Source organism: Pseudophryne corroboree, unplaced genomic scaffold (genome assembly GCF_028390025.1).
Source record: "Pseudophryne corroboree isolate aPseCor3 unplaced genomic scaffold, aPseCor3.hap2 scaffold_751, whole genome shotgun sequence".
NCBI classification, from domain to species: domain Eukaryota; kingdom Metazoa; phylum Chordata; class Amphibia; order Anura; family Myobatrachidae; genus Pseudophryne; species Pseudophryne corroboree.
The window spans coordinates 69,622-94,108 of NW_026970331.1; the positions used below are offsets into that span (position 1 = coordinate 69,622).

Below are 24,487 nucleotides of genomic sequence, written 5' to 3' on the forward strand. Positions count from 1 at the left end.
AGGGCATATCTACTGACTGGGGGCATATCTACTGACTGGGGGCATATTACTGACTGGGGGAATATTACTGACTGGGGGCATATTACTGACTGGGGGCATATCTACTGACTGAGGGCATATTACTGACTGAGGGCATATTACTGACTGGGGGCATATTACTGACTGGGGGCATATCTACTGACTGGGGGCATATTACTGACTGGGGGAATATTACTGACTGGGGGCATATCTACTGACTGGGGGCATATCTACTGACTGGGGGCATATTACTGACTGGGGCATATCTACTGACTGGGGGTATATTACTGACTGGGGGCATATCTACTGACTGGGGGCATATCTACTGACTGGGGGCATATTACTGACTGGGGGAATATCTACTGACTGGGGGAATATTACTGACTGGGGGCATATTACTGACTGGGGGCATATCTACTGACTGAGGGCATATTACTGACTGGGGGCATATCTACTGACTGGGGGCATATTACGGACTGGGGGCATATTACTGACTTGGGACAGGCTAATTTTTAAGTTGATAATTTTTGTATGGCCCGTAAAGGATTTTATAAATATCCAAATGACCCTTGGTAGAAAAAAATGGTTCCCCACCCCTGCTCTAGGGTGACAAGGTAGTGTCTAGTTACCTTTACTAAGAGGGAAAACTACAACTCCCAGCGACCTCTGCGCCGCGCATGCGCATCAGGCGGGTGCTCCTGGGGAGACTCTGGCGATAGATGTATAGCGCTCCCGTGGCCGGTATATTAGCGGTACACGTATTCCGGGCGGCAACCTATACAGCGGGTAACGGAGGGAGGACCGGACTTCTCAGCATTCCTGCCCCGGACTCCCCCCACACCCGCAGTGAGCCCGTCCAGTGAGCGCAGGCTGCCAGTACTAGGTGTGGGTGCTACCATTCCCCTGGGGGGGTGTGCCGGCGTGTAGTGCGATGATAGGGACGCGTACCGGCGGGGCAGGGACACGGTGACAGTGACGGATCGGTGTCCGGTGACAGACGGGTCTCTTCCTCTGCTCCGGATCCCCGCACAGACCCCCGGTCCCGTCTCCCCCTCCCCCGGCACGGTGGTAGCGCCCAGTCGGCTTCCGGTGCGCTCGCGTTCTGGCGTTTCCGCTGCTTGTGCGGAGGGTGAGCGGCCTGGTGAGCGGAGAGCAGCGCGGGGACTGGCGGCGGGAGATGCCCGCCCTGTGACCCGATCACCCCACTGATGGCCGCGGACCAGGACAAGCTGGACGGACTCACCATCCCGGGCCGCAGAGCCAAAGCCGGTACGGGGGCAGCGAGGAGGAGGGGGTAATAGGGGGGGCAGTGAGGAGGAGGGGGTAATAGGGGGGCAGTGAGGAGGAGGGGGTAATAGGGGGGGCAGTGAGGAGGAGGGGGTAATAGGGGGGGCAGTGAGGAGGAGGGGGTAATAGGGGGGGCAGTGAGGAGCAGGGGGTAATAGGGGGGCAGTGAAGAGGAGGGGGTAATAGGGGGGGCAGTGAGGAGGAGGGGGTAATAGGGGGCAGTGAGGAGGAGGAGGTAATAGGGGGGGCAGTGAGGAGGAGGGGGTAATAGGGGGGAAGCGAGGAGGAGGGGGTAATAGGGGGGAAGCGAGGAGGGGGTAATAGGGGGGCAGCGAGGAGGAGGGGGTAATAGGGGGGCAGCGAGGAGGAGGGGGTAATAGGGGGGGCAGCGAGGAGGAGGGGGGTAATAGGGGGGCAGCGAGGAGGAGGGGGTAATGGGGGGGCAGCGAGGAGGAGGGGGTAATGGGGGGGCAGCAAGTTGGAGGGGGTAATAGGGGGCGGCGGGGAGGGGGTAATAGGGGGCAGCGAGGAGGGGGAGGGGGTAATAGGGGGGCAGCGAGGAGGGGGAGGGGGTAATACGGGGGCAGCGGGGAGGGGGTAATACGGGGGCAGCGAGGAGGAGGGGGTAATAGGGGGGCAGCGAGGAGGAGGGGGTAATTTGGGGCAGCGAGGAGGAGGGGGTAATACGGGGGCAGCGAGGAGGAGGGAGTAATAGGGGGGCAGCGAGGAGGAGGGGGTAATAGGGGGGCAGCGAGGAGGAGGGGGTAATAGGGGGGCAGCGAGGAGGAGGGGGTAATAGGGGGGCAGCGAGGAGGAGGGGGTAATAGGGGGGCAGCGAGGAGGAGGGGGTAATAGGGGGGCAGCGAGGAGGAAGAGGTAATAGGGGGCAGCGAGGAGGAAGAGGTAATAGGGGGCAGCGAGGAGGAAAGGGTAATAGGGGGCAGCGAGGAGGGGGACGGGGTAATGGGGGCAGCGAGGATGGGGTAATAGGGGGCAGCGAGGAGAAGGATGGGGTAATTGGGGGACAGCGAGGAGGAGGATGGGGTAATAGGGGGGCAGCGAGGAGGAGGATGGGTTAATAGGGGGGGGAGGAGGGGGTAATAGGGGGGCAGCGAGGGAAAGGAGGGAGTAATAGGGGGGGCAGCAAGGGGGAGGAGGGAGTAATAGGGGGGTAGCGAGGAGGAGGGGGTAATAGGGGGGCAGCGAGGATGAGGGGGTAATAGGGGGACGGCGAGGAAGAGGATGGGGTAATAGGGTGGGCAGTGAGGATGGGGGGTGTAATATGGGGGCAGCGAGGAGTGGGAGGGGCTAATAGGGGGGGGCAGTGAGGAGGTGGGGGTAATGGGGGGACAGTGAGGAGGAGGGGGTGATAAGGGGGGCAGCGAGGAGGGGGTAATAGGGGGGCAGCGAGGGAAAGGAGGGAGTAATAGGGGGGGCAGCGAGGAGGAGGGGGTAATAGGGGGGCAGTGAGGAGGAGGGGGTAAAAGGGGGGACAGCGAGGAGGAGGAGGGGGTAATAGGGGGATGGCGAGGAAGAGGAGGGGGTAATAGGGTGGGCAGTGAGGAGGGGGAGTGTAATATGGGGGCAGCGAGGAGTGGGAGGGGCTAATAGGGGGGCAGTGAGGAGGTGGGGGTATAGGGGGGGCAGTGAGGAGGATGGGGTAATAAGGGGGGCAGCGAGGAGGGGGTATTAGGGGGGCAGCGAGGAGGAGGGGGTAATGGCGGGGCAGCGAGGAGGGGGAAATAGGGGGCAGCGGGGAGGGGGTAATAGGGGGCAGCGAGGAGGGGGAGGGGGTAATAGGGGACAGCGAGGAGGAGGAGGGGGTAATAGGGAGCAGTGAGGAGGGGGTGTGGGGAGTATTAGGGGGCAGCGAGGAGGAGTTGGGGGGTAATAGGGAGGCGGCGAGGAGGAGGGGGTAATAGGGGGGCACCGAGCAGGGGGTCTGGGGGTAATAGGGGGGCAGTGAGGTGGGGGTAATAGGGGGGCAGCGAGGCGGGGTTGTGGGGTTAATAGGGGGGGCAGCGAGGTGGGTGTGTGAGGGTAATAGGGGGGCAGCGAGTAGGGTGTGTGGGGGTAATAGGGGGGCAGCGAGGAGGGGTGCGTAGGTAATAGGGGGCAGTGAGGAGGGGATAATAGCGGGAGTGGAGGGGATGCAGGGGTAATGGGGGGGAGTGAAGAGGGGATAATAGGAGGAGAGGAGTGTTGCAGTGGTAATAGGGGGCCAGTGAAGAGGGGATAATAGGGAGAGAGGAAGGGGTGCAGGGGCTGTCTGCGAGTGGGGGTAATGTACGGTGAGCTGATTGGTAGTGGAGATGTTGGGGTGGAAGGGAGAGCTGTTGGCCAGTGGGGGTAATGCAGGTTGAGCTGATTGGTAGTGGAGACGTTGGGGTGAAAGAGAGCTGATTGGTAGTGGAGATGTTGGGGTAGAAGGGAGAATTGATTGGTAGTGGAGATGTTGGGGTGGAAGGGAGAGGTGATTGGTAGTGGAGATGCTGGGGTGGAAGGGTTAGCTGATTGGTAGTGGAGATGTTGGGGTGGAAGGGTTAGCTAATTGGTAGTGGAGATGTTGGGGTGGAAGGGAGAGGTGATTGGTAGTGGAGATGTTGGGGTGGAAGGGAGAGCTGTTTGGTAGTGGAGATGTTGGGGTGGAAGGGAGCGCTGTTTGGTAGTGGAGATGTTGGGGTGGAAGGGAGAGCTGTTTGGTAGTGGAGATGTTGGGGTGGAAGGGAGAGCTGTTTGGTAGTGGAGATGTTGGGGTGGAAGGGAGAGCTGATTGGTAGTGGAGATGTTGGGCTGGAAGGGAGAGGTGTTTGGTAGTGGAGATGTTGAGGTGAAAGGGAGAGCTGTTTGGTAGTGGAGCTGTTAGGGTGGAAGGGAGAGGTGATTGGTAGTGGAGATGTTGGGGTGGAAGGGAGAGCTGATTGGTAGTGGAGATGTTGGGATGGAAGGGAGAGGTGTTTGGTAGTGGAGCTGTTGGGGTGGAAGGGAGAGCTGATTGGTAGTGGAGATGTTGGGGTGGAAGGGAGAGTTGTTTGGTAGTGGAGCTGTTGGGGTGGAAGGGAGAGGTGATTGGTAGTGGAGATGTTGGGATGGAAGGGAGAGCTGTTTTTTAGTGGAGATGTTGGGGTGGAAGGGAGAGCTGATTGGTAGTGGAGATGTTGGGGTGGAAGGGAGAGCTGATTGGTAGTGGAGATGTTGGGGTGGAAGGGAGAGCTGATTGGTAGGGGAGATGTTGGGGTGGAAGGGAGAGCTGTTTGGTAGTGGAGATGTTGGGGTGGAAGGGAGAGCTGTTTGGTAGTGGAGATGTTGGGGTGGAAGGGAGAGCTGATTGGTAGTGGAGATGTTGGGGTGGAAGGGAGAGCTGATTGGTAGTGGAGATGTTGGGTGTTGGGGTGGAAGGGAGAGCTGATTGGTAGTGGAGATGTTGGGGTGGAAGGGAGAGCTGATTGGTAGTGGAGATGTTGGGGTGGAAGGGAGAGCTGATTGGTAGTGGAGATGTTGGGGTGGAAGGGAGAGCTGATTGGTAGTGGAGATGTTGGGGTGGAAGGGAGAGCTGTTTGGTAGTGGAGATGTTGGGGTGGAAGGGAGAGCTGATTGGTAGTGGAGATGTTGGGGTGGAAGGGAGAGGTGTTTGGTAGTGGAGGGTATTAGAGTAGGGGGCTGTGGCATTAGTACAGATGGAGGGAAGTGGGGTACTGGTGCCATAGAAGTGGATGTAAATAGATTGTGTGGCATTGAGGGGGCAGGAGATCCTGATCAGTGCTGCGCTGCCCGGATAATCTCCCTATCCGCAGAGGGGTGGGCACGTAGCCCCCATATCTGTACCGGCTGCAGGGGGATTGGGGGCAGTAATTCTGCTCTCTGTGGGGCTCATACGATGTAACGTCCTGACGGCTGATGTCTCTCTTCCAGGCATGCAGATGAAGAGTCCTGAGAAGAAACGACGCAAGTCTAACACTCAGGTATGGAGAACAGGGGGTTGGGAGGAGTCTCAGAGGAGAATAAAGGGATCGCTGACTGGCCAGTATCAGAAGGTTGGGACCATCCACTATCTCCTGTGTGTGTAGGGTCGTCCATTGCTCCGTATCTTCCTGTCCGTCATACCTCCGTGTCATTGTAGGGGTGTTCCCTGTATCGCCATAGGAGCATCAACCAGGGGGGATGCTTCAATTTCCTGTTCATTCCAGTTACCAAAGCGCCAATACATGTTAAGGGGGGGTACTCACAGAGCGATCGCTGCTTAAAATCTAAGCAATCTGACTAGATTGCTTAGATTTTAAGCAGTGTTCTCTCCGTGTGTAGCCCTCACAGCGATAGCGAAGCGCAGCCCCGCGCATCGCTATCGCTGGTGCTAGATTGGCCTGCATGCAGGCCAATCTAGCGGGTCGCTCACTTCACCCGCTGAGCCCGTCTCCCACCGCACGCTCAGCACACATCTCTCCCCGCATCGGCCCGTCTATATGGGCCTTAAGATTCTTGTAGCCTGGGGGTGCCGGGAAACAATGCTGATGCTTTAGGGCACCGTGATTCAACAAGTTTAAAGACCACTTCCATAGAGAAAATAAATGTTTTATTACAAGAGACTGTAGTTTAGTAAGTGTTCTGTAGGTGGCGCTGTGGTGCCCGGTGTGTAACTGCACGCTGTCGCTGGGTCTGTATGTGACTTGTCTCCTCTCTGGTATAGGGCCTGCTTACTCTCATCTCTCAGAGTTTGTATGTTATTACATGACGGGGTTAGGAAGTGTTCTGTAGGTGGCGCTGTGGTGCCCGGTGTGTAACTGCACGCTGTCGCTGTGTCTGTATGTGACTTGTCTCCTCTCTGGTGTAGGGGCTGCTTACTCGCCTCTCTGAGTTTGTATGTTATTACATGACGGGGTTAGGAAGTGCTCTGTAGGTGGCGCTGTGGTGCCCGGTGTGTAACTGCACGCTGTCGCTGTGTCTGTATGTGACATGTCTCCTCTCTGGTGTAGGGGCTGCTTACTCTCATCTCTCTGAGTTTGTATGTTATTACATGACGGGGTTAGGAAGTGCTCTGTAGGTGGCGCTGTGGTGCCCGGTGTGTAACTGCACGCTGTCGCTGGGTCTGTATGTGACTTGTCTCCTCTCTGGTGTAGGGGCTGCTTACTCGCCTCTCTGAGTTTGTATGTTATTACATGACGGGGTTAGGAAGTGCTCTGTAGGTGGCGCTGTGGTGCCCGGTGTGTAACTGCACGCTGTCGCTGTGTCTGTATGTGACATGTCTCCTCTCTGGTGTAGGGGCTGCTTACTCGCCTCTCTCAGAGTTTGTATGTTATTACATGACGGGGTTAGGAAGTGCTCTGTAGGTGGCCCTGTGGGGCCCGGTGTGTAACTGCACGCTGTCGCTGTGTCTGTATGTGACTTGTCTCCTCTCTGGTGTAGGGGCTGCTTACTCTCATCTCTCAGAGTTTGTATGTTATTACATGACGGGGTTAGGAAGTGCTCTGTAGGTGGCGCTGTGGTGCCCGGTGTGTAACTGCACGCTGTCGCTGTGTCTGTATGTGACTTGTCTCCTCTCTGGTGTAGGGGCTGCTTACTCGCCTCTCTCAGAGTTTGTATGTTATTACATGACGGGGTTAGGAAGTGCTCTGTAGGTGGCCCTGTGGGGCCCGGTGTGTAACTGCACGCTGTCGCTGGGTCTGTATGTGACTTGTCTCCTCTCTGGTGTAGGGGCTGCTTACTCGCCTCTCTCAGAGTTTGTATGTTATTACATGACGGGGTTAGGAAGTGCTCTGTAGGTGGCGCTGTGGTGCCCGGTGTGTAACTGCACGCTGTCGCTGGGTCTGTATGTGACTTGTCTCCTCTCTGGTATAGGGCCTGCTTACTCTCATCTCTCAGAGTTTGTATGTTATTACATGACGGGGGTTAGTAAGTGCTCTGTAGGTGGCGCTGTGGTGCCCGGTGTGTAACTGCACGCTGTCGCTGGGTCTGTATGTGACTTGTCTCCTCTCTGGTGTAGGGGCTGCTTACTCGCCTCTCTGAGTTTGTATGTTATTACATGACGGGGTTAGTAAGTGCTCTGTAGGTGGCGCTGTGGTGCCCGGTGTGTAACTGCACGCTGTCGCTGGGTCTGTATGTGACTTGTCTCCTCTCTGGTGTAGGGCCTGCTTACTCTCATCTCTCTGAGTTTGTATGTTATTACATGACGGGGTTAGGAAGTGCTCTGTAGGTGGCGCTGTGGTGCCCGGTGTGTAACTGCACGCTGTCGCTGGGTCTGTATGTGACTTGTCTCCTCTCTGGTATAGGGGCTGCTTACTCGCCTCTCTCAGAGTTTGTATGTTATTACATGACGGGGTTAGGAAGTGCTCTGTAGGTGGCGCTGTGGTGCCCGGTGTGTAACTGCACGCTGTCGCTGTGTCTGTATGTGACTTGTCTCCTCTCTGGTGTAGGGGCTGCTTACTCGCCTCTCTCAGAGTTTGTATGTTATTACATGACGGGGTTAGGAAGTGCTCTGTAGGTGGCCCTGTGGGGCCCGGTGTGTAACTGCACGCTGTCGCTGGGTCTGTATGTGACTTGTCTCCTCTCTGGTGTAGGGGCTGCTTACTCGCCTCTCTCAGAGTTTGTATGTTATTACATGACGGGGTTAGGAAGTGCTCTGTAGGTGGCGCTGTGGTGCCCGGTGTGTAACTGCACGCTGTCGCTGGGTCTGTATGTGACTTGTCTCCTCTCTGGTATAGGGCCTGCTTACTCTCATCTCTCAGAGTTTGTATGTTATTACATGACGGGGGTTAGTAAGTGCTCTGTAGGTGGCGCTGTGGTGCCCGGTGTGTAACTGCACGCTGTCGCTGTGTCTGTATGTGACATGTCTCCTCTCTGGTGTAGGGGCTGCTTACTCGCCTCTCTCAGAGTTTGTATGTTATTACATGACGGGGTTAGGAAGTGCTCTGTAGGTGGCCCTGTGGGGCCCGGTGTGTAACTGCACGCTGTCGCTGGGTCTGTATGTGACTTGTCTCCTCTCTGGTGTAGGGGCTGCTTACTCGCCTCTCTCAGAGTTTGTATGTTATTACATGACGGGGTTAGGAAGTGCTCTGTAGGTGGCGCTGTGGTGCCCGGTGTGTAACTGCACGCTGTCGCTGGGTCTGTATGTGACTTGTCTCCTCTCTGGTATAGGGGCTGCTTACTCTCATCTCTCAGAGTTTGTATGTTATTACATGACGGGGTTAGGAAGTGCTCTGTAGGTGGCGCTGTGGTGCCCGGTGTGTAACTGCACGCTGTCGCTGGGTCTGTATGTGACTTGTCTCCTCTCTGGTATAGGGGCTGCTTACTCTCATCTCTCAGAGTTTGTATGTTATTACATGACGGGGTTAGGAAGTGTTCTGTAGGTGGCGCTGTGGTGCCCGGTGTGTAACTGCACGCTGTCGCTGTGTCTGTATGTGACTTGTCTCCTCTCTGGTATAGGGCCTGCTTACTCTCATCTCTCAGAGTTTGTATGTTATTACATGACGGGGGTTAGTAAGTGCTCTGTAGGTGGCGCTGTGGTGCCCGGTGTGTAACTGCACGCTGTCGCTGGGTCTGTATGTGACTTGTCTCCTCTCTGGTATAGGGGCTGCTTACTCGCCTCTCTCAGAGTTTGTATGTTATTACATGACGGGGTTAGGAAGTGCTCTGTAGGTGGCGCTGTGGTGCCCGGTGTGTAACTGCACGCTGTCGCTGTGTCTGTATGTGACTTGTCTCCTCTCTGGTATAGGGGCTGCTTACTCTCATCTCTGAGTTTGTATGTTATTACATGACGGGGGTTAGTAAGTGCTCTGTAGGTGGCGCTGTGGTGCCCGGTGTGTAACTGCACGCTGTCGCTGTGTCTGTATGTGACTTGTCTCCTCTCTGGTGTAGGGCCTGCTTACTCTCATCTCTCTGAGTTTGTATGTTTTCTCCTTCATCCACTAGGGGCCACTGGAGTGTAGTTACAATGGGGAGATAGTAGGTGGTATTGGTAGCTGGCACTTTAAAAATTCTCACACTGTGGCTAGCTCCTCCCCTACTATCTCCCCTCCAAGCCAGTCTTAGTTAAGTGCCCGAGGTAGCTGGTTCACTTGGGTTTAGCTGAAGAATTTTCTTCTTTTTTCTTTATTATTTTATTTTTCTTACGCACACTCACAGACTGGCAGCTCTGCCACTGCCAGTCTGCACCGTGGGAGCTGCCGGCGGGGTCCCATCGCAGCTGCGTGCGGCTAGGGATGGGCCCCGGCTGAGGGAGACACTGAGCTCTCCTGAGTTGGCGGACACCGCTGCGTGCGGCGCGTGTCGCGGCCACTCCATCCAGCAGAAGATTCCGGCAGCATGGCAGCGGTGAGTATCAAAAAATGGTCGGACACCGCTGCGTGCGGCTTGTGTCGGGACCACCCCACCACAGAAGATTCCGGCTGGACGCCGCTGCGTGCGGCGTGTGTCGGGGCCGATCCACCAAGAACACAGTGGTGAGTGAAGTATACTTTATTTGTGGTGGCTATGTATGTTTTTAGAGCAATGCACTGTTTATTGTTGTACAACCCACTCCAGAAGGGCTCTCTGGGGCTGTAATGTACTTTATTGTATCCTTACCTGTCCTCCTCATGGAGAAACAGACAGGATGATTGGGGGAGGCTGAGTATGTGTTTATACAACCCTGACTGAAAAACGGGTGTGTGTCATTCTGATAACCCTCTGCTCCCCCAGCTCCCCGCACCCCCCGCACAGATCCCCACTCAGCGCGACTCACAGAGCCGGCACAGGGATCCCGCTCGAGCGCAAAGCAATGTTTAAATTTGGCGCCTTGTACGGAGGGGGCGGAGCTAAGTCCCGCTCTGTAGAGCGAGCTCAGCGCTCCCTGCTCCCAGGCGGCGACTCGCGCTCTGTTCAGCGCAACACTCCCCGGCGGCGGCTAGCAGATACAGGGCTCTACTAGCGCTGTATAGCGGGCTCAGCGCTCAGCGCTCCCCGGCGGTGACTCGCAGGCCCAGCGGAGGGTACAGCTCGCTTCCCGCTTAGTTTTGCAATAAGGCGCCATAGCCGGGGGGCGGAGCTAACTCCCGCTCTGTACAGCGGGCTCAGCATTCTCCGCTCCCCGGCCACTGTTATAGTGTAATAGGCATTTATGTGAGTTTAATGCACATGGTGCTGAGGAGAATGTGATATAGTCAGAGTGGCTCAGCACTAATCCAGTTATCCACTATATAGATTTTATCGCATAGCCCAGAGGAGTTTCACTCTGGCGGCCATTTCCTCCATGCACAGACCTGGCTTCATATTTGCAGTGTCTCCTATAGCCCAGTGGGCTAATCTTGCATACTCAGAGACAAATACAAATAAAGTCCCAGGTATATTAACAGTTAACCTGCTTTACTCAGCGGGCTCCCAGGTCTCCCCGTCGCTAGGCAACAGCTCTGGGATTTGTAACTTTTCGATACTTCAGGCTGCTGAAATATAGATACATTCCTCCTGCAGTAGAGTCCTCTACCCAGCATTTTCCTACTTGCAAATCAGGGAACCTGCTCTATTACAGTAGCTGGGACTCAGCTCAATAATAATTAAAAGGATCTACTGTGCAGTATTTATTTACCTACGGTGTGTGTGTATATATACATATATAGTTATGTTTGTGCATGTATATATATAGATATATATATTTAAGTGCGTGTAGGTATGTATATAGATAAATCCATAAAATACCAGATATAGGGGATAAAAGCCTATGGCCACACCACCCTGAACACGCCCGATCTCGTCTGATCTCGGAAACTAAGCAGGGTCAGGCCCGGTTAGTACTTGGATGGGAGACCGCCTGGGAATACCAGGTGCTGTAGGCTACTTCCGCAATGTTTTCTAATAACAACATCTTGCACATAACATTTTCCCCCATCTTTCTCACAGGCTGGTCACCATTTTGAAAAGCCAGCGGAACCTCAGAGAAACATCTGGTGCACCTTAATTAGCGGTACACTAAATACAGGGCGGGGTGTTGCCTTCCCTTTATTATTCCTTGTTGTCACTAGTTACTAATGCTATTTGTAATTGTGGAATGCGTGTAAGGCATAAGACAAATAGCGCTGCGGCTCAGTACGCTAGTAGCGGGTATCTGAACAGGGGTTTGAATCCAAACAAAACTTTAAGGAGAACTCCTATAGCCTAGGGCTAAGACTCCTGTCCCACAGCGCAGCGTTGCTGGTTCAGGTCTCCGCTGCTCCAGAAAGTTTATTTTAATCGTATCGGTCACTACACATTATAGTGCACACCTTACGTAGGGCTCTGTTTATTTAACCCACCTTTTCTCCTTTCGTTTGTCTCTCCTGGGATAGTCGAAGAATTCCCTCTTAGGTGTGAAGTATGCGGCGGAGCCATCTGCTTCGCCCTCCACGCACCTGCACACCCCTGTTTGATCAATGATGCAGGTAATGTCACTATTAACCAGACAATAACTCATCAGGTAAGCCCTTGGACTTTGGTTTCCAAGGTCACAGGATCAAATCACAGCGGGACCAAACACACCTTTCCAAAAAGAAACTTTGCTAACATTCCATGCATTACTGATGTCTGTTTTCTGTGGATCTGAACCAGTGTCTCAGAATATACAGGTACATAATACAGCAGTTCATCTGATACTGCAGGTAAAGGAGGAGGACACGTCAAGTCCATCAGGGTTCCACGCCATTGACGAAAATGACAGCGACTGGTTCAGTTTCGGATGAGCTGGGCAGGCTCCGGTAGGCGGCCGACAGACACCCGAATACACAATATCAGGTATCAAACAAGGTTTGTTTTCCTATCTTTTCCCCGCAGATGGCAGGAGAGGGTATCAGAACCTCTCTAGGGTATACACCTCGGTGTATCGCCGGTCCATCAAGCCGCCGTTTTCCTGAGGCAACCTTGCTCAGGGATCCATCGACATATGCGGCAGCATGGTTCTACCGTATCCGGAGCAGGTAGGTTGGGGAACAATTGTCCTCTAGGTTACAGGATGCTTCGCATCAGGATCAATTGATACTTTGATACAGGTCAGAATCACGATTCTGCTTTATGTTCCTTGGAGGTCTCCATGTCTACAGACTCGGACCCTGCATCTTCGCTTGGGCTGTCTTAACCCGACGACCTCTGGGGCTGCGACAGTGACAAGTAAACATGAAATCCTACGGGGCAGATGGTTCTGGGGAAGGAACTTTCTGCAGGATTTCTTGAACCAATGGAGGTAGGTCCACTTTGATTTCTCCTACTACTGCCCCAGCTCCAAGACAGACCTTTACTGGTCTTCCCTTTAGATTTTTTCGTGCCCTTTCAGGTTTTTGACTCCACACGGGTGATATCTTCGTCGCCAGGGGTTCTCAGGGTAAAAAGGCTGAAGCAGAGGTTCAACATCCTCAGTCCAGTCTGATTTTATGTCATCCTATACACCCATTACACCTGCAGGGTCCCAGGGTAGGCGCAGGTCGATGGGAGAAGGCTTGGGCGGTTACAACCGTCTCAGGAGTCCCTCGGCATAGGTCGGCTGATTTACGATGACAAGAGAGTCATACTGCAGGCTGCGCTCCATAGGTTTCTAACCGCAAAGGGTGTTGATCCCTGTTTTTCACATATCATTTGAATTAGGACAGTTCTCAGGCCTTTGTTTTCTTTTCACGTTCCGAAGCCAAGTGGCTCGGACAGGCCTATTCTGGCCTTACAATCCTTTTAGTCTGTGATTGCTAGTTTAAACAAGAAAGGGAGTTTTACGTGTCCCTTGTCTTCAGAGATGCCTGTTTACTGATTTCCGTTGGACAGGCTTTTCTCAGATTCCCCCTTAACAGGATTCTCATTTTCACTGTAAGTCCTTTACTCTTCTCTCTTCCGCTCCCACAGAGTTTAGAAAGATAACAGAATAACTCTTTTTCAGGGGCAGTGGGTGACGTTGGTTCCCTAATGGGACAATTTACTGCTACTATCCCACTCTGTACATTAGGTGGCTTCTGAATATCCGGAGGATCCACGAGCTTCTGATTCGACACAGATCCAATTTATGCTCCGCATAGACGTTTCTCAACACGGTCCGTCAGAGGTTTTTTCATTCTTCGGCACCAGAGACTCTATTTCTTCAGTCAAGTTGCGACGTAATGAGTGGTCGCCTCCATTCCTCTCGGAACGGGGGACAACAATCTTGTTTCCAGATCAAGCCACCAGGTCAGACTCCTGGGTGAGGGAACATGCCCCGGAGTTTTGTCAGCTGGTCCGCTGTGGGCGGAGATTTCGGATCGACCTCAGGGCGTTCTGACTGACTCGTTAACCCTTTATTACTCTCGGACGGCAGTAGCCGTGGAGGCCCTCAGGGCTCCGGGGAGTTTTCTGGTTATTCTATCCTGCCTCCTTTTTCTATTTCTACTTCATGTTCAGTAACACAGGAGGGGATTATGCGTGCTAGTCCTCTCGGTGGCGCTGGTTGGGCCACGCATGACTTGAAGATACAGATACGCCTGTTGTCAGTAGAGGAGCCTTGGCTCCTACCTCGACTGGACTGTCTACTTCAACAGGCTCCTTTTTTCTCCTTGTTCAATTTTACACTGGTTTCGGTTACCCGTGTGACTGTTCACGAGACCTCAGAAGGGAGGAGTTCCCTAGTTCGGTTAGGCCTACTGGGCTCCGATTTCAGAAGTCTATTACCTCTTCTCGCTTTTGCCACTTTGGGAAAACTTTATGGAACATAATGAAGATAAAAGGGGTTTTTTCCCCCTTCTTCCAGTTACCATTCATCTTTGGTTTCTCTGGGAGGTTTTTTGCTCCGCTGCGCTTCAAACCACACTGACCGGAATTTTAGGTCTCTGCCTTTTTCGCTTTTCTTCCAAATGAGATTAGCCTAGCGGCCGTAAGTTCGGCCTCTTGTTCAGGGAGTACTCTATTGGCAACTCCCCGGGCTCGGCTTCGGCCTCAGCGGTCGTTTCTTCCAGAGGGGAGGTCCATTTTTCATATAAATCTGACACTAGTGGTTTTCAATCCTCTCTGAATGTTGTCAGGGCTCGTCAACTCTCTCTACAGAGGTCTCAGGCTATTCGATGAAGTGTTTTTTCTTCTTTGCTCTGGATGATGCTCCCGTACTAAATAGCCGGGGCCCCAGCATATGCTGGACAGTTGGATACATCTGATCATCAGACAGTCTTCTTGGCGGTTACTAGGGAACCTCCGTTTTCCATTTCAGCGCGCTTTACGCGCATTGTAAGACTTTCGTGGGCAGCCGCCCGCGGGGTCTCCATGAATATTTTGTCGGGCGGCTACTTGGTCAAACCGACATTCGTTTTGTCAAATTCTACAAGTTTGACACTTTTACGGCCTCTGCATCACTGTTTGGCCGAGCAGTTTTTACAGGACTCTCAGCGCTTTCCCACCCGTTTTTTGGGAGCTCTGGGACGTCCCCATTGTAACTACACTCCAGTGGCCCCTAGTGGATGAAGGAGAAATCAGGATTTTGGTACTTACCGATAAATCCCTTTCTCCGATTCCACAGGGGCCACTGGACGCCCGCCCAGCGCTGTTTCTCCTGATTTTTGTTTGATTAACGATTGCAGATCACCATATGACTGCTTGTTGGGTTCAGGCTAGCCTGGTTTTTTGTCAGGTTCTGTTCCAGGTTTAGTTTGTGTTCGCCTGGTTTACAGGGCGTCGTTAACCTCCTCTACCTTACGGTTTGTTTATCACAGCTCTCCTCGGGCACAGTTTAACGTAGACTGGCTTGGAGGGGAGATAGTAGGGGAGGAGCTAGCCACAGTGTGAGAATTTTTAAAGTGCCAGCTACCAATACCACCTACTATCTCCCCATTGTAACTACACTCCAGTGGCCCCTGTGGAATCGGAGAAAGGGATTTATCGGTAAGTACCAAAATCCTGATATTACATGACGGGGTTAGTAAGTGCTCTGTAGGTGGCGCTGTGGTGCCCGGTGTGTAACTGCACGCTGTCGCTGGGTCTGTATGTGACTTGTCTCCTCTCTGGTGTAGGGGCTGCTTACTCTCATCTCTCAGAGTTTGTATGTTATTACATGACGGGGTTAGGAAGTGCTCTGTAGGTGGCGCTGTGGTGCCCGGTGTGTAACTGCACGCTGTCGCTGGGTCTGTATGTGACTTGTCTCCTCTCTGGTGTAGGGGCTGCTTACTCTCATCTCTCTGAGTTTGTATGTTATTACATAACGGGGTTAGGAAGTGCTCTGTAGGTGGCGCTGTGGTGCCCGGTGTGTAACTGCACGCTGTCGCTGTGTCTGTATGTGACTTGTCTCCTCTCTGGTGTAGGGGCTGCTTACTCTCATCTCTCAGAGTTTGTATGTTATTACATGACGGGGTTAGGAAGTGCTCTGTAGGTGGCGCTGTGGTGCCCGGTGTGTAACTGCACGCTGTTGCTGGGTCTGTATGTGACTTGTCTCCTCTCTGGTGTAGGGGCTGCTTACTCTCATCTCTCAGAGTTTGTATGTTATTACATGACGGGGGTTAGTAAGTGCTCTGTAGGTGGCGCTGTGGTGCCCGGTGTGTAACTGCACGCTGTCGCTGGGTCTGTATGTGACTTGTCTCCTCTCTGGTATAGGGGCTGCTTACTCTCATCTCTCTGAGTTTGTATGTTATTACATGACGGGGTTAGGAAGTGCTCTGTAGGTGGCGCTGTGGTGCCCGGTGTGTAACTGCACGCTGTCGCTGGGTCTGTATGTGACTTGTCTCCTCTCTGGTATAGGGGCTGCTTACTCTCATCTCTCTGAGTTTGTATGTTATTACATGACGGGGTTAGGAAGTGCTCTGTAGGTGGCGCTGTGGTGCCCGGTGTGTAACTGCACGCTGTCGCTGTGTCTGTATGTGACTTGTCTCCTCTCTGGTGTAGGGGCTGCTTACTCTCATCTCTCTGAGTTTGTATGTTATTACATGACGGGGTTAGGAAGTGCTCTGTAGGTGGCGCTGTGGTGCCCGGTGTGTAACTGCACGCTGTCGCTGGGTCTGTATGTGACTTGTCTCCTCTCTGGTATAGGGGCTGCTTACTCTCATCTCTCTGAGTTTGTATGTTATTACATGACGGGGTTAGGAAGTGCTCTGTAGGTGGCGCTGTGGTGCCCGGTGTGTAACTGCACGCTGTCGCTGTGTCTGTATGTGACTTGTCTCCTCTCTGGTATAGGGGCTGCTTACTCTCATCTCTCTGAGTTTGTATGTTATTACATGACGGGGTTAGTAAGTGCTCTGTAGGTGGCGCTGTGGTGCCCGGTGTGTAACTGCACGCTGTCGCTGGGTCTGTATGTGACTTGTCTCCTCTCTGGTGTAGGGGCTGCTTACTCTCATCTCTCAGAGTTTGTATGTTATTACATGACGGGGTTAGTAAGTGCTCTGTAGGTGGCGCTGTGGTGCCCGGTGTGTAACTGCACGCTGTCGCTGGGTCTGTATGTGACTTGTCTCCTCTCTGGTGTAGGGCCTGCTTACTCGCCTCTCTCAGAGTTTGTATGTTATTACATGACGGGGTTAGTAAGTGCTCTGTAGGTGGCGCTGTGGTGCCCGGTGTGTAACTGCACGCTGTCGCTGGGTCTGTATGTGACTTGTCTCCTCTCTGGTGTAGGGGCTGCTTACTCTCATCTCTCTGAGTTTGTATGTTATTACATGACGGGGTTAGGAAGTGCTCTGTAGGTGGCGCTGTGGGGCCTGGTGTGTAACTGCACGCTGTTGCTGGGTCTGTATGTGACTTGTCTCCTCTCTGGTGTAGGGCCTGCTTACTCTCATCTCTCAGAGTTTGTATGTTATTACATGACGGGGTTAGTAAGTGCTCTGTAGGTGGCGCTGTGGTGCCCGGTGTGTAACTGCACGCTGTCGCTGGGTCTGTATGTGACTTGTCTCCTCTCTGGTGTAGGGCCTGCTTACTCTCATCTCTCTGAGTTTGTATGTTATTACATGACGGGGTTAGTAAGTGCTCTGTAGGTGGCGCTGTGGTGCCCGGTGTGTAACTGCACGCTGTCGCTGTGTCTGTATGTGACTTGTCTCCTCTCTGGTATAGGGCCTGCTTACTCTCATCTCTCTGAGTTTGTATGTTATTACATGACGGGGTTAGGAAGTGCTCTGTAGGTGGCGCTGTGGTGCCCGGTGTGTAACTGCACGCTGTCGCTGGGTCTGTATGTGACTTGTCTCCTCTCTGGTGTAGGGGCTGCTTACTCTCATCTCTCTGAGTTTGTATGTTATTACATGACGGGGTTAGGAAGTGCTCTGTAGGTGGCGCTGTGGGGCCCGGTGTGTAACTGCACGCTGTCGCTGTGTCTGTATGTGACATGTCTCCTCTCTGGTATAGGGGCTGCTTACTCTCATCTCAGAGTTTGTATGTTATTACATGACGGGGTTAGTAAGTGCTCTGTAGGTGGCGCTGTGGTGCCCGGTGTGTAACTGCACGCTGTCGCTGGGTCTGTATGTGACTTGTCTCCTCTCTGGTGTAGGGGCTGCTTACTCTCATCTCAGAGTTTGTATGTTATTACATGACGGGGTTAGGAAGTGCTCTGTAGGTGGCGCTGTGGTGCCCGGTGTGTAACTGCACGCTGTCGCTGTGTCTGTATGTGACTTGTCTCCTCTCTGGTATAGGGGCTGCTTACTCTCATCTCAGAGTTTGTATGTTATTACATGACGGGGTTAGGAAGTGCTCTGTAGGTGGCGCTGTGGTGCCTGGTGTGTAACTGCACGCTGTCGCTGTGTCTGTATGTGACTTGTCTCCTCTCTGGTATAGGGCCTGCTTACTCTCATCTCTCTGAGTTTGTATGTTATTACATGACGGGGTTAGGAAGTGCTCTGTAGGTGGCGCTGTGGGGCCTGGTGTGTAACTGCACGCTGTTGCTGGGTCTGTATGTGACTTGTCTCCTCTCTTTTGTAGGGGCCTGCTTACTCTCATCTCTCAGAGTTTGCTCCACCGCCTACCCCAATGGTGGATCATCTTGTTGCCTCCAATCCCTTTGAAGATGACTTTGGAGCCCCTAAAGTCAGTGCCGCAGGCTCTCCCTTTATGAACAACCCCGTGCCGTTTGGAAACTTCCGCATGCAGGGCGGCATGCCTCATCAGGTGCCTCCTGGGTACCCAGGGGGCCCACAGCCTATGAGACGTCAACCACCACACTTCCCTCCTAACCAGATGGGCCCCGGGTTCGGCATGCCTCAGAACCCAAATTATGTGCAGCCCGGGAATATGAACTTCTCTAACCAGCCTTTCAATCAAGCCATGGGACAGAGCTTCAGCCCGCCAGCTGGCCAGATGATGCAGGGACCTGTTGGAGGGTTTGGGCCTATGATTTCACCTACCATGGGACAGCCCCCACGTGGGGATATGGGCCCCGGCCCCGTGTTACACTCTCCTGGCGGCCCGCCATTCTCTCAGAGGTTTGGCTCGCCCGGTCACCCCTTTGGGCAGCCCACAATGCAGAGACCCAGCCTCCCGCCCAACACCAGCCCTTTTGCTGGGGCGGATCAGAGCTTTCCTTCAGGGGTGGAGGATCACGGTAAAACTTTAAACCCTCCCAATCCCGCCTTCAGCCAGGATCAGCACGTTGGCTCTCCGTCTGCCGTCAATGGCAACCAGCAAAACTTCACGCCAAATAGCGCCGCGCGCGGGAACGCTAGCACTCCGGAGGTGAACAACATCCCCCCGCCCAATAAACCCACGGGGAACTCCGGCCACCAGCCCCCTCCAGGACTTGTTTATCCGTGCGGAGCGTGTCGGAACGAGGTGAACGACGATCAGGACGCCATCTTATGCGAGGCGTCTTGCCAGAAGTGGTTTCACCGTGAGTGCACAGGGATGACTGAGAGCGCCTACAGCCTGCTGACGCGGGAGGCCTCCGCCGTGTGGGCTTGTGACTACTGCCTGAAAACGAAGGACATTCAGTCTGTCTACATTCGGGAGCCCATGGGCCAGTTAGTGGCGGCCAATGACGGCTGATATCAGTCGCTTAAAACTTTAGCAACTGGCACACTCGGATGTGATTGGGCTGCCGGGGGAAGAAGAGGGGGGGTGTTCAGCAGCTGGGAACCCGCAGGAACACTCTCCGCTGGTGTATTCAGGAGGGATGTATTCTGCTGCACTCTCCCACCCTTCATCTTGTCATGCGGTTTGCTGGGGGATCCCCCGTGGGGGGGTCTGATGGGTTTTTTTTTTTTTTACTCATTTTATTCCATACAGGTCAACTAAAGTGCTTTGCTTGTTTGTATGTTTGTGTATGATTCTGTGCGCAGACCCCCGGAGCCTTCGCTGCCCGCCGTACAGCCGTGTCCTGGGGGTATAGCGGTACAGCCGTGTCCTGGGGGTATAGCGGTACAGCCGTGTCCTGGGGGTATAGCGGTACAGCCGTGTCCTGGGGGTATAGCGGTACAGCCGTGTCCTGGGGGTATAGCGGTACAGCCGTGTCCTGGGGGTATAATGGTCAGAGCTGTCCCGCCTATCAGACGGTTGGAGTGGGCTGTTACCTCTCTGGTCGGGGCAGAATCAGATAATAGGTTATACGAGACCATATAATATCGGCCTCCATCATCCAGAGTCAGGTGAGATTACAATACCCCAGACCCCTCCCCCCGCCCCGTTTTCCTGCCCCCCCCCCTCCCCCCCAACTCTTGAGCTCTGCCGAGTTTGCATTCTACCTCATTCTAAAAACCATGCAACCCAGAGGTGTGCGGCTGCTGGGCGCTGTGCGGAGCGTGTCCGGCGCGTGTCCGAGCCTTCGTCCGTGTTCGTGAAACTGCTTCTGTGATATGAACTGTTACTTGGGCGACTTCTTGCCGCTTTGTATCTGGACAGTGACCATGCACTTAATAAAGCCTGGGGGAGGTGTCCTTGCACACTAGGCGGGTGTGCAGTGCTAGCCCGTCATAGTCATGTGATAGTAGCGCCCCCTTCTGAGCGTGTATAGTACTTGTATGATGCGAATATGCTGGGACTGGGGGTCATGTAACTTCCGCTGTGGATGGAGCGCTGTCACAATTATACTCTGGTATTGTTACATTTCCATCTTGATATAAAGCTATATAATTATATGTCTCCTGCCTGTGTGTTACATTACTGCTCCTGTCTGCTGCGTCAGGGGAACCGCAGCCCCTCCCAAGGATGGAATGGGACGGGTTCTCCGCATCGGCAGGTACAGTGGTTGACGGGGGAAGAACAGAAGAGGGGGCGGCGTTATGGGTGTAAATGGAGTGATCACCAAATCCAATGTCTTCATTAATGCTCACCACAGGTCATAGCTACAGACCCCCCTCTCTGTGATATACAGAGCTACAGACCCCCCTCTCTGTGATATACAGAGCTATAGACCCCCCCTCCCTGTGATATACATAGCTACAGACCCCCCCCTCTCTGTGATATACAGAGCTACAGACCCCCCTCTCTGTGATATACAGAGCTACAGACCCCCCTCTCTGTGATATACAGAGCTACAGACCCCCCTCTCTGTGATATACAGAGCTACAGACCCCCCTCTCTGTGATATACAGAGCTACAGACCCCCCCCCCCCCCCCCCTCTCTGGGATATACAGAGCTACAGACCCCCCCCCCTCTCTATGATATACAGAGCTACAGACCCCCCCTCTCTGTGATATACAGAGCTGCAGACCCCCCTCTCTGTGATATACAGAGCTACAGACCCCCCCTCTCTGTGATATACAGAGCTACAGACCCCCCTCTCTGTGATATACAGAGCTACAGACCCCCCCTCCCTGTGATATACATAGCTACAGACCCCCCCCTCTCTGTGATATACAGAGCTACAGACCCCCCTCTCTGTGATATACAGAGCTACAGACCCCCCCTCTCTGTGATATACAGAGCTACAGACCCCCCTCTCTGTGATATACAGAGCTACAGACCCCCCTCCCTGTGATATACACAGCTACAGACCCCCCCTCTCTGTGATATACAGAGCTACAGACCCCCCCTCTCTGTGATATACATAGCTACAGACCCCCCCCCCTCCCTGTGATATACATAGCTACAGACCCCCCCTCTCTGTGATATACAGAGCTACAGACCCCCCTCTCTGTGATATACAGAGCTACAGACCCCCCTCTCTGTGATATACAGAGCTACAGACCCCCCTCTCTGTGATATACAGAGCTACAGACCCCCCCCCCCCCCCCCTCTCTATGATATACAGAGCTACAGACCCCCCCCTCTCTGGGATATACAGAGCTACAGACACCTCTCTGTGATATACACAGCTACAGACCCCCCTCTCTGTGATATACAGAGCTACAGACCCCCCTCTCTGTGATATACAGAGCTACAGACCCCCCTCTCTGTGATATACAGAGCTACAGACCCCCCTCTCTGTGATATACACAGCTACAGACCCCCCTCTCTGTGATATACACAGCTACAGACCCCCCTCTCTGTGATATACAGAGCTACAGACCCCCCCCCTCTCTGTGATATACAGAGCTACAGACCCCCCCTCTCTGTGATATACAGAGCTATAGACCCCCCTCTCTGTGATATACAGAGCTACAGACCCCCCCCCCCCCCCCTCTGGGATATACAGAGCTACAGACCCCCCTCTCTGTGATATACAGAGCTACAGACCCCCCTCTCTGTGATATACAGAGCTACAGACTCCCCCTCTCTGTGATATACACAGCTACAGACGCCCCTCTCTCTGTGATATACAGAGCTTCAGACGCCCCTCTCTCTGTGATATACAGAGCTACATACCCCCCTCTCTGTGATATACAGAGCTACAGACCCCCCTCTCTGTGATATACAGAGCTATAGACTCCCCCTCTCTGTGATATACAGAGCTACAGACTCCCCCTCTCTGTGATATACAGAGCTACAGACTCCCCCTCTCTGTGATATACAGAGCTACAGACTCCCCCTCTCTGTGATATACAGAGCTACAGACCCCCCTCTCTGTGATATACAGAGCTACAGACCCCCCTCTCTGTGATATACATAGCTACAGACCACCCTCTCTGTGATATACAGAGCTACAGACCCCCCCCCCCACTCTGTGATATACATAGCTACAGACCCCGCTCTCTGTGATATACATATTTACAGTGGATGCGGTCAAGTTGCCGCCGGCCAGAATCCCGGCGGTCGAAATACCGACGCCGGAATCCCGACCGCCACAAGCCCGACATATTCTCCCTCCGTGGGTGTCCACGACACCCATAGAGGGAGAATATAATAGTGTGCCGAGTGTAGCGAGGCACCGTGCCCGCAGCTTGGCGAGCGAAGCGAGCTTGCAAGGGGCTGCGTTCCGCTCGCCACCCCTGTCGGGATTGTGTGGTCGGGATTCCGGCGTTGGTATTTCGACCGCCAGGATTCCGGCCGGCGGCATTTAGTACTGATCCCAGCTACAGACTCCCCTCTCTGTGATATACAGAGCTACAGACCCCCCCTCTCTGTGATATACAGAGCTACAGACCCCCCTCTCTGTGATATACAGAGCTACAGACCCCCCTCTCTGTGATATACAGAGCTACAGACCCCCCCCCCCCTCTCTGTAATATACAGAGCTACAGACCCCCCTCTCTGTGATATACAGAGCTACAGACCCCCCCCCCTCTCTGTGATATACAGAGCTACAGACCCCCCTCTCTGTGATATACAGAGCTACAGACCCCCCCTCTCTGTGATATACAGAGCTACAGACCCCCCTCTCTGTGATATACAGAGCTACAGACCCCCCTCTCTGTGATATACAGAGCTACAGACCCCCCCCCCTCTCTGTGATATACAGAGCTACAGACCCCCCTCTCTGTGATATACAGAGCCCCCTCTCTGTGATATACAGAGCTACAGACCCCCCCCCCTCTCTGTGATATACAGAGCTACAGACCCCCCTCTCTGTGATATACAGAGCCCCCTCTCTGTGATATACAGAGCTACAGACCCCCCCCCTCTCTGTGATATACAGAGCTACAGACCCCCCTCTCTGTGATATAAAGAGCTACAGACCCCCCCCCCCTCTCTGTGATATACAGAGCTACAGACCCCCCTCTCTGTGATATACAGAGCCCCCCCACCTCTGTGATATACAGAGCTACAGACCCCCCCTCTCTGTGATATACAGAGCTACAGACCCCCCTCTCTGTGATATACAGAGCTACAGACCCCCCTCTCTGTGATATACAGAGCTACAGACCCCCCTCTCTGTGATATACAGAGCTACAGACCCCCCTCTCTGTGATATACAGAGCTACAGACCCCCCTCTCTGTGATATACAGAGCTACAGACCCCCCTCTCTGTGATATACATAGCTACAGACCCCCCTCTCTGTGATATACAGAGCTACAGACCCCCCTCTCTGTGATATACAGAGCTACAGACCCCCCTCTCTGTGATATACATAGCTACAGACCCCCCTCTCTGTGATATACAGAGCTACAGACCCCCCTCTCTGTGATATACAGAGCTACAGACCCCCCCCCTCTCTGTGATATACACAGCTACAGACCACCCTCTCTGTGATATACACAGCTACAGACCCCCCTCTGTGATATACAGAGCTACAGACCCCCCCCCCCCTCTCTGTGATATACAGAGCTACAGACCCCCCCCCCCTCTCTGTGATATACACAGCTACAGACCTCCCCCTCTCTGTGATATACAGAGCTACAGACCCCCCTCTCTGTGATATACAGAGCTACAGACCCCCCCTCTCTGTAATATACAGAGCTACAGACCCCCCTCTCTGTGATATACAGAGCTACAGACCCCCCTCTCTGTGATATACAGAGCTACAGACCCCCTCTCTGTGATATACAGAGCTACAGACCCCCCTCTCTGTGATATACAGAGCTACAGACCCCCCTCTCTGTGATATACAGAGCTACAGACCCCCCACCCCTCTCTGTGATATACACAGCTACAGACCACCCTCTCTGTGATATACACAGCTACAGACCCCCCTCTGTGATATACAGAGCTACAGACCCCCCCCCCTCTCTGTGATATACAGAGCTACAGACCCCCCCCCCCCTCTCTGTGATATACAGAGCTACAGACCCCCCTCTCTGTGATATACAGAGCTACAGACCCCCCCTCTCTGTGATATACAGAGCTACAGACCCCCCTCTCTGTGATATACAGAGCTACAGACCCCCCCCTCTCTGTAATATACAGTGCTACAGACCCCCCTCTCTGTGATATACATAGCTACAGACCCCCCTCTCTGTGATATACATAGCTACAGACCCCCCTCTCTGTGATATACATAGCTACAGACCCTCCTCTCTGTGATATACATA

General features: G+C 53.7%; 1 protein-coding gene and 1 non-coding gene across 3 annotated transcripts; both read left to right on the forward strand.

The window, feature by feature from the left end:
* Positions 1 to 670: 670 nt before the first annotated feature.
* Positions 671 to 20,273, forward strand: PYGO2 (pygopus family PHD finger 2). Of its 2 annotated transcripts, none has more exons than XM_063954840.1 (3): positions 671 to 1,287; positions 5,218 to 5,339; positions 18,127 to 20,273. In XM_063954840.1, exons 1-3 carry the CDS (start codon positions 1,227 to 1,229, stop codon positions 19,183 to 19,185), a joined length of 1,242 nt encoding a protein of 413 aa, XP_063810910.1. In that variant the 5' UTR covers positions 671 to 1,226; the 3' UTR covers positions 19,186 to 20,273. The 2 variants fall into 2 exon arrangements, with proteins under 2 accessions (XP_063810910.1, XP_063810911.1); XM_063954841.1 differs by having other exon boundaries at positions 676 to 1,287; positions 5,218 to 5,267.
* LOC135040600 (5S ribosomal RNA) lies at positions 10,987 to 11,105 on the forward strand. Its single transcript, XR_010234462.1, has one exon. It is a non-coding gene; the product is annotated as a 5S ribosomal RNA (ribosomal RNA).
* Positions 20,274 to 24,487: the final 4,214 nt, after the last annotated feature.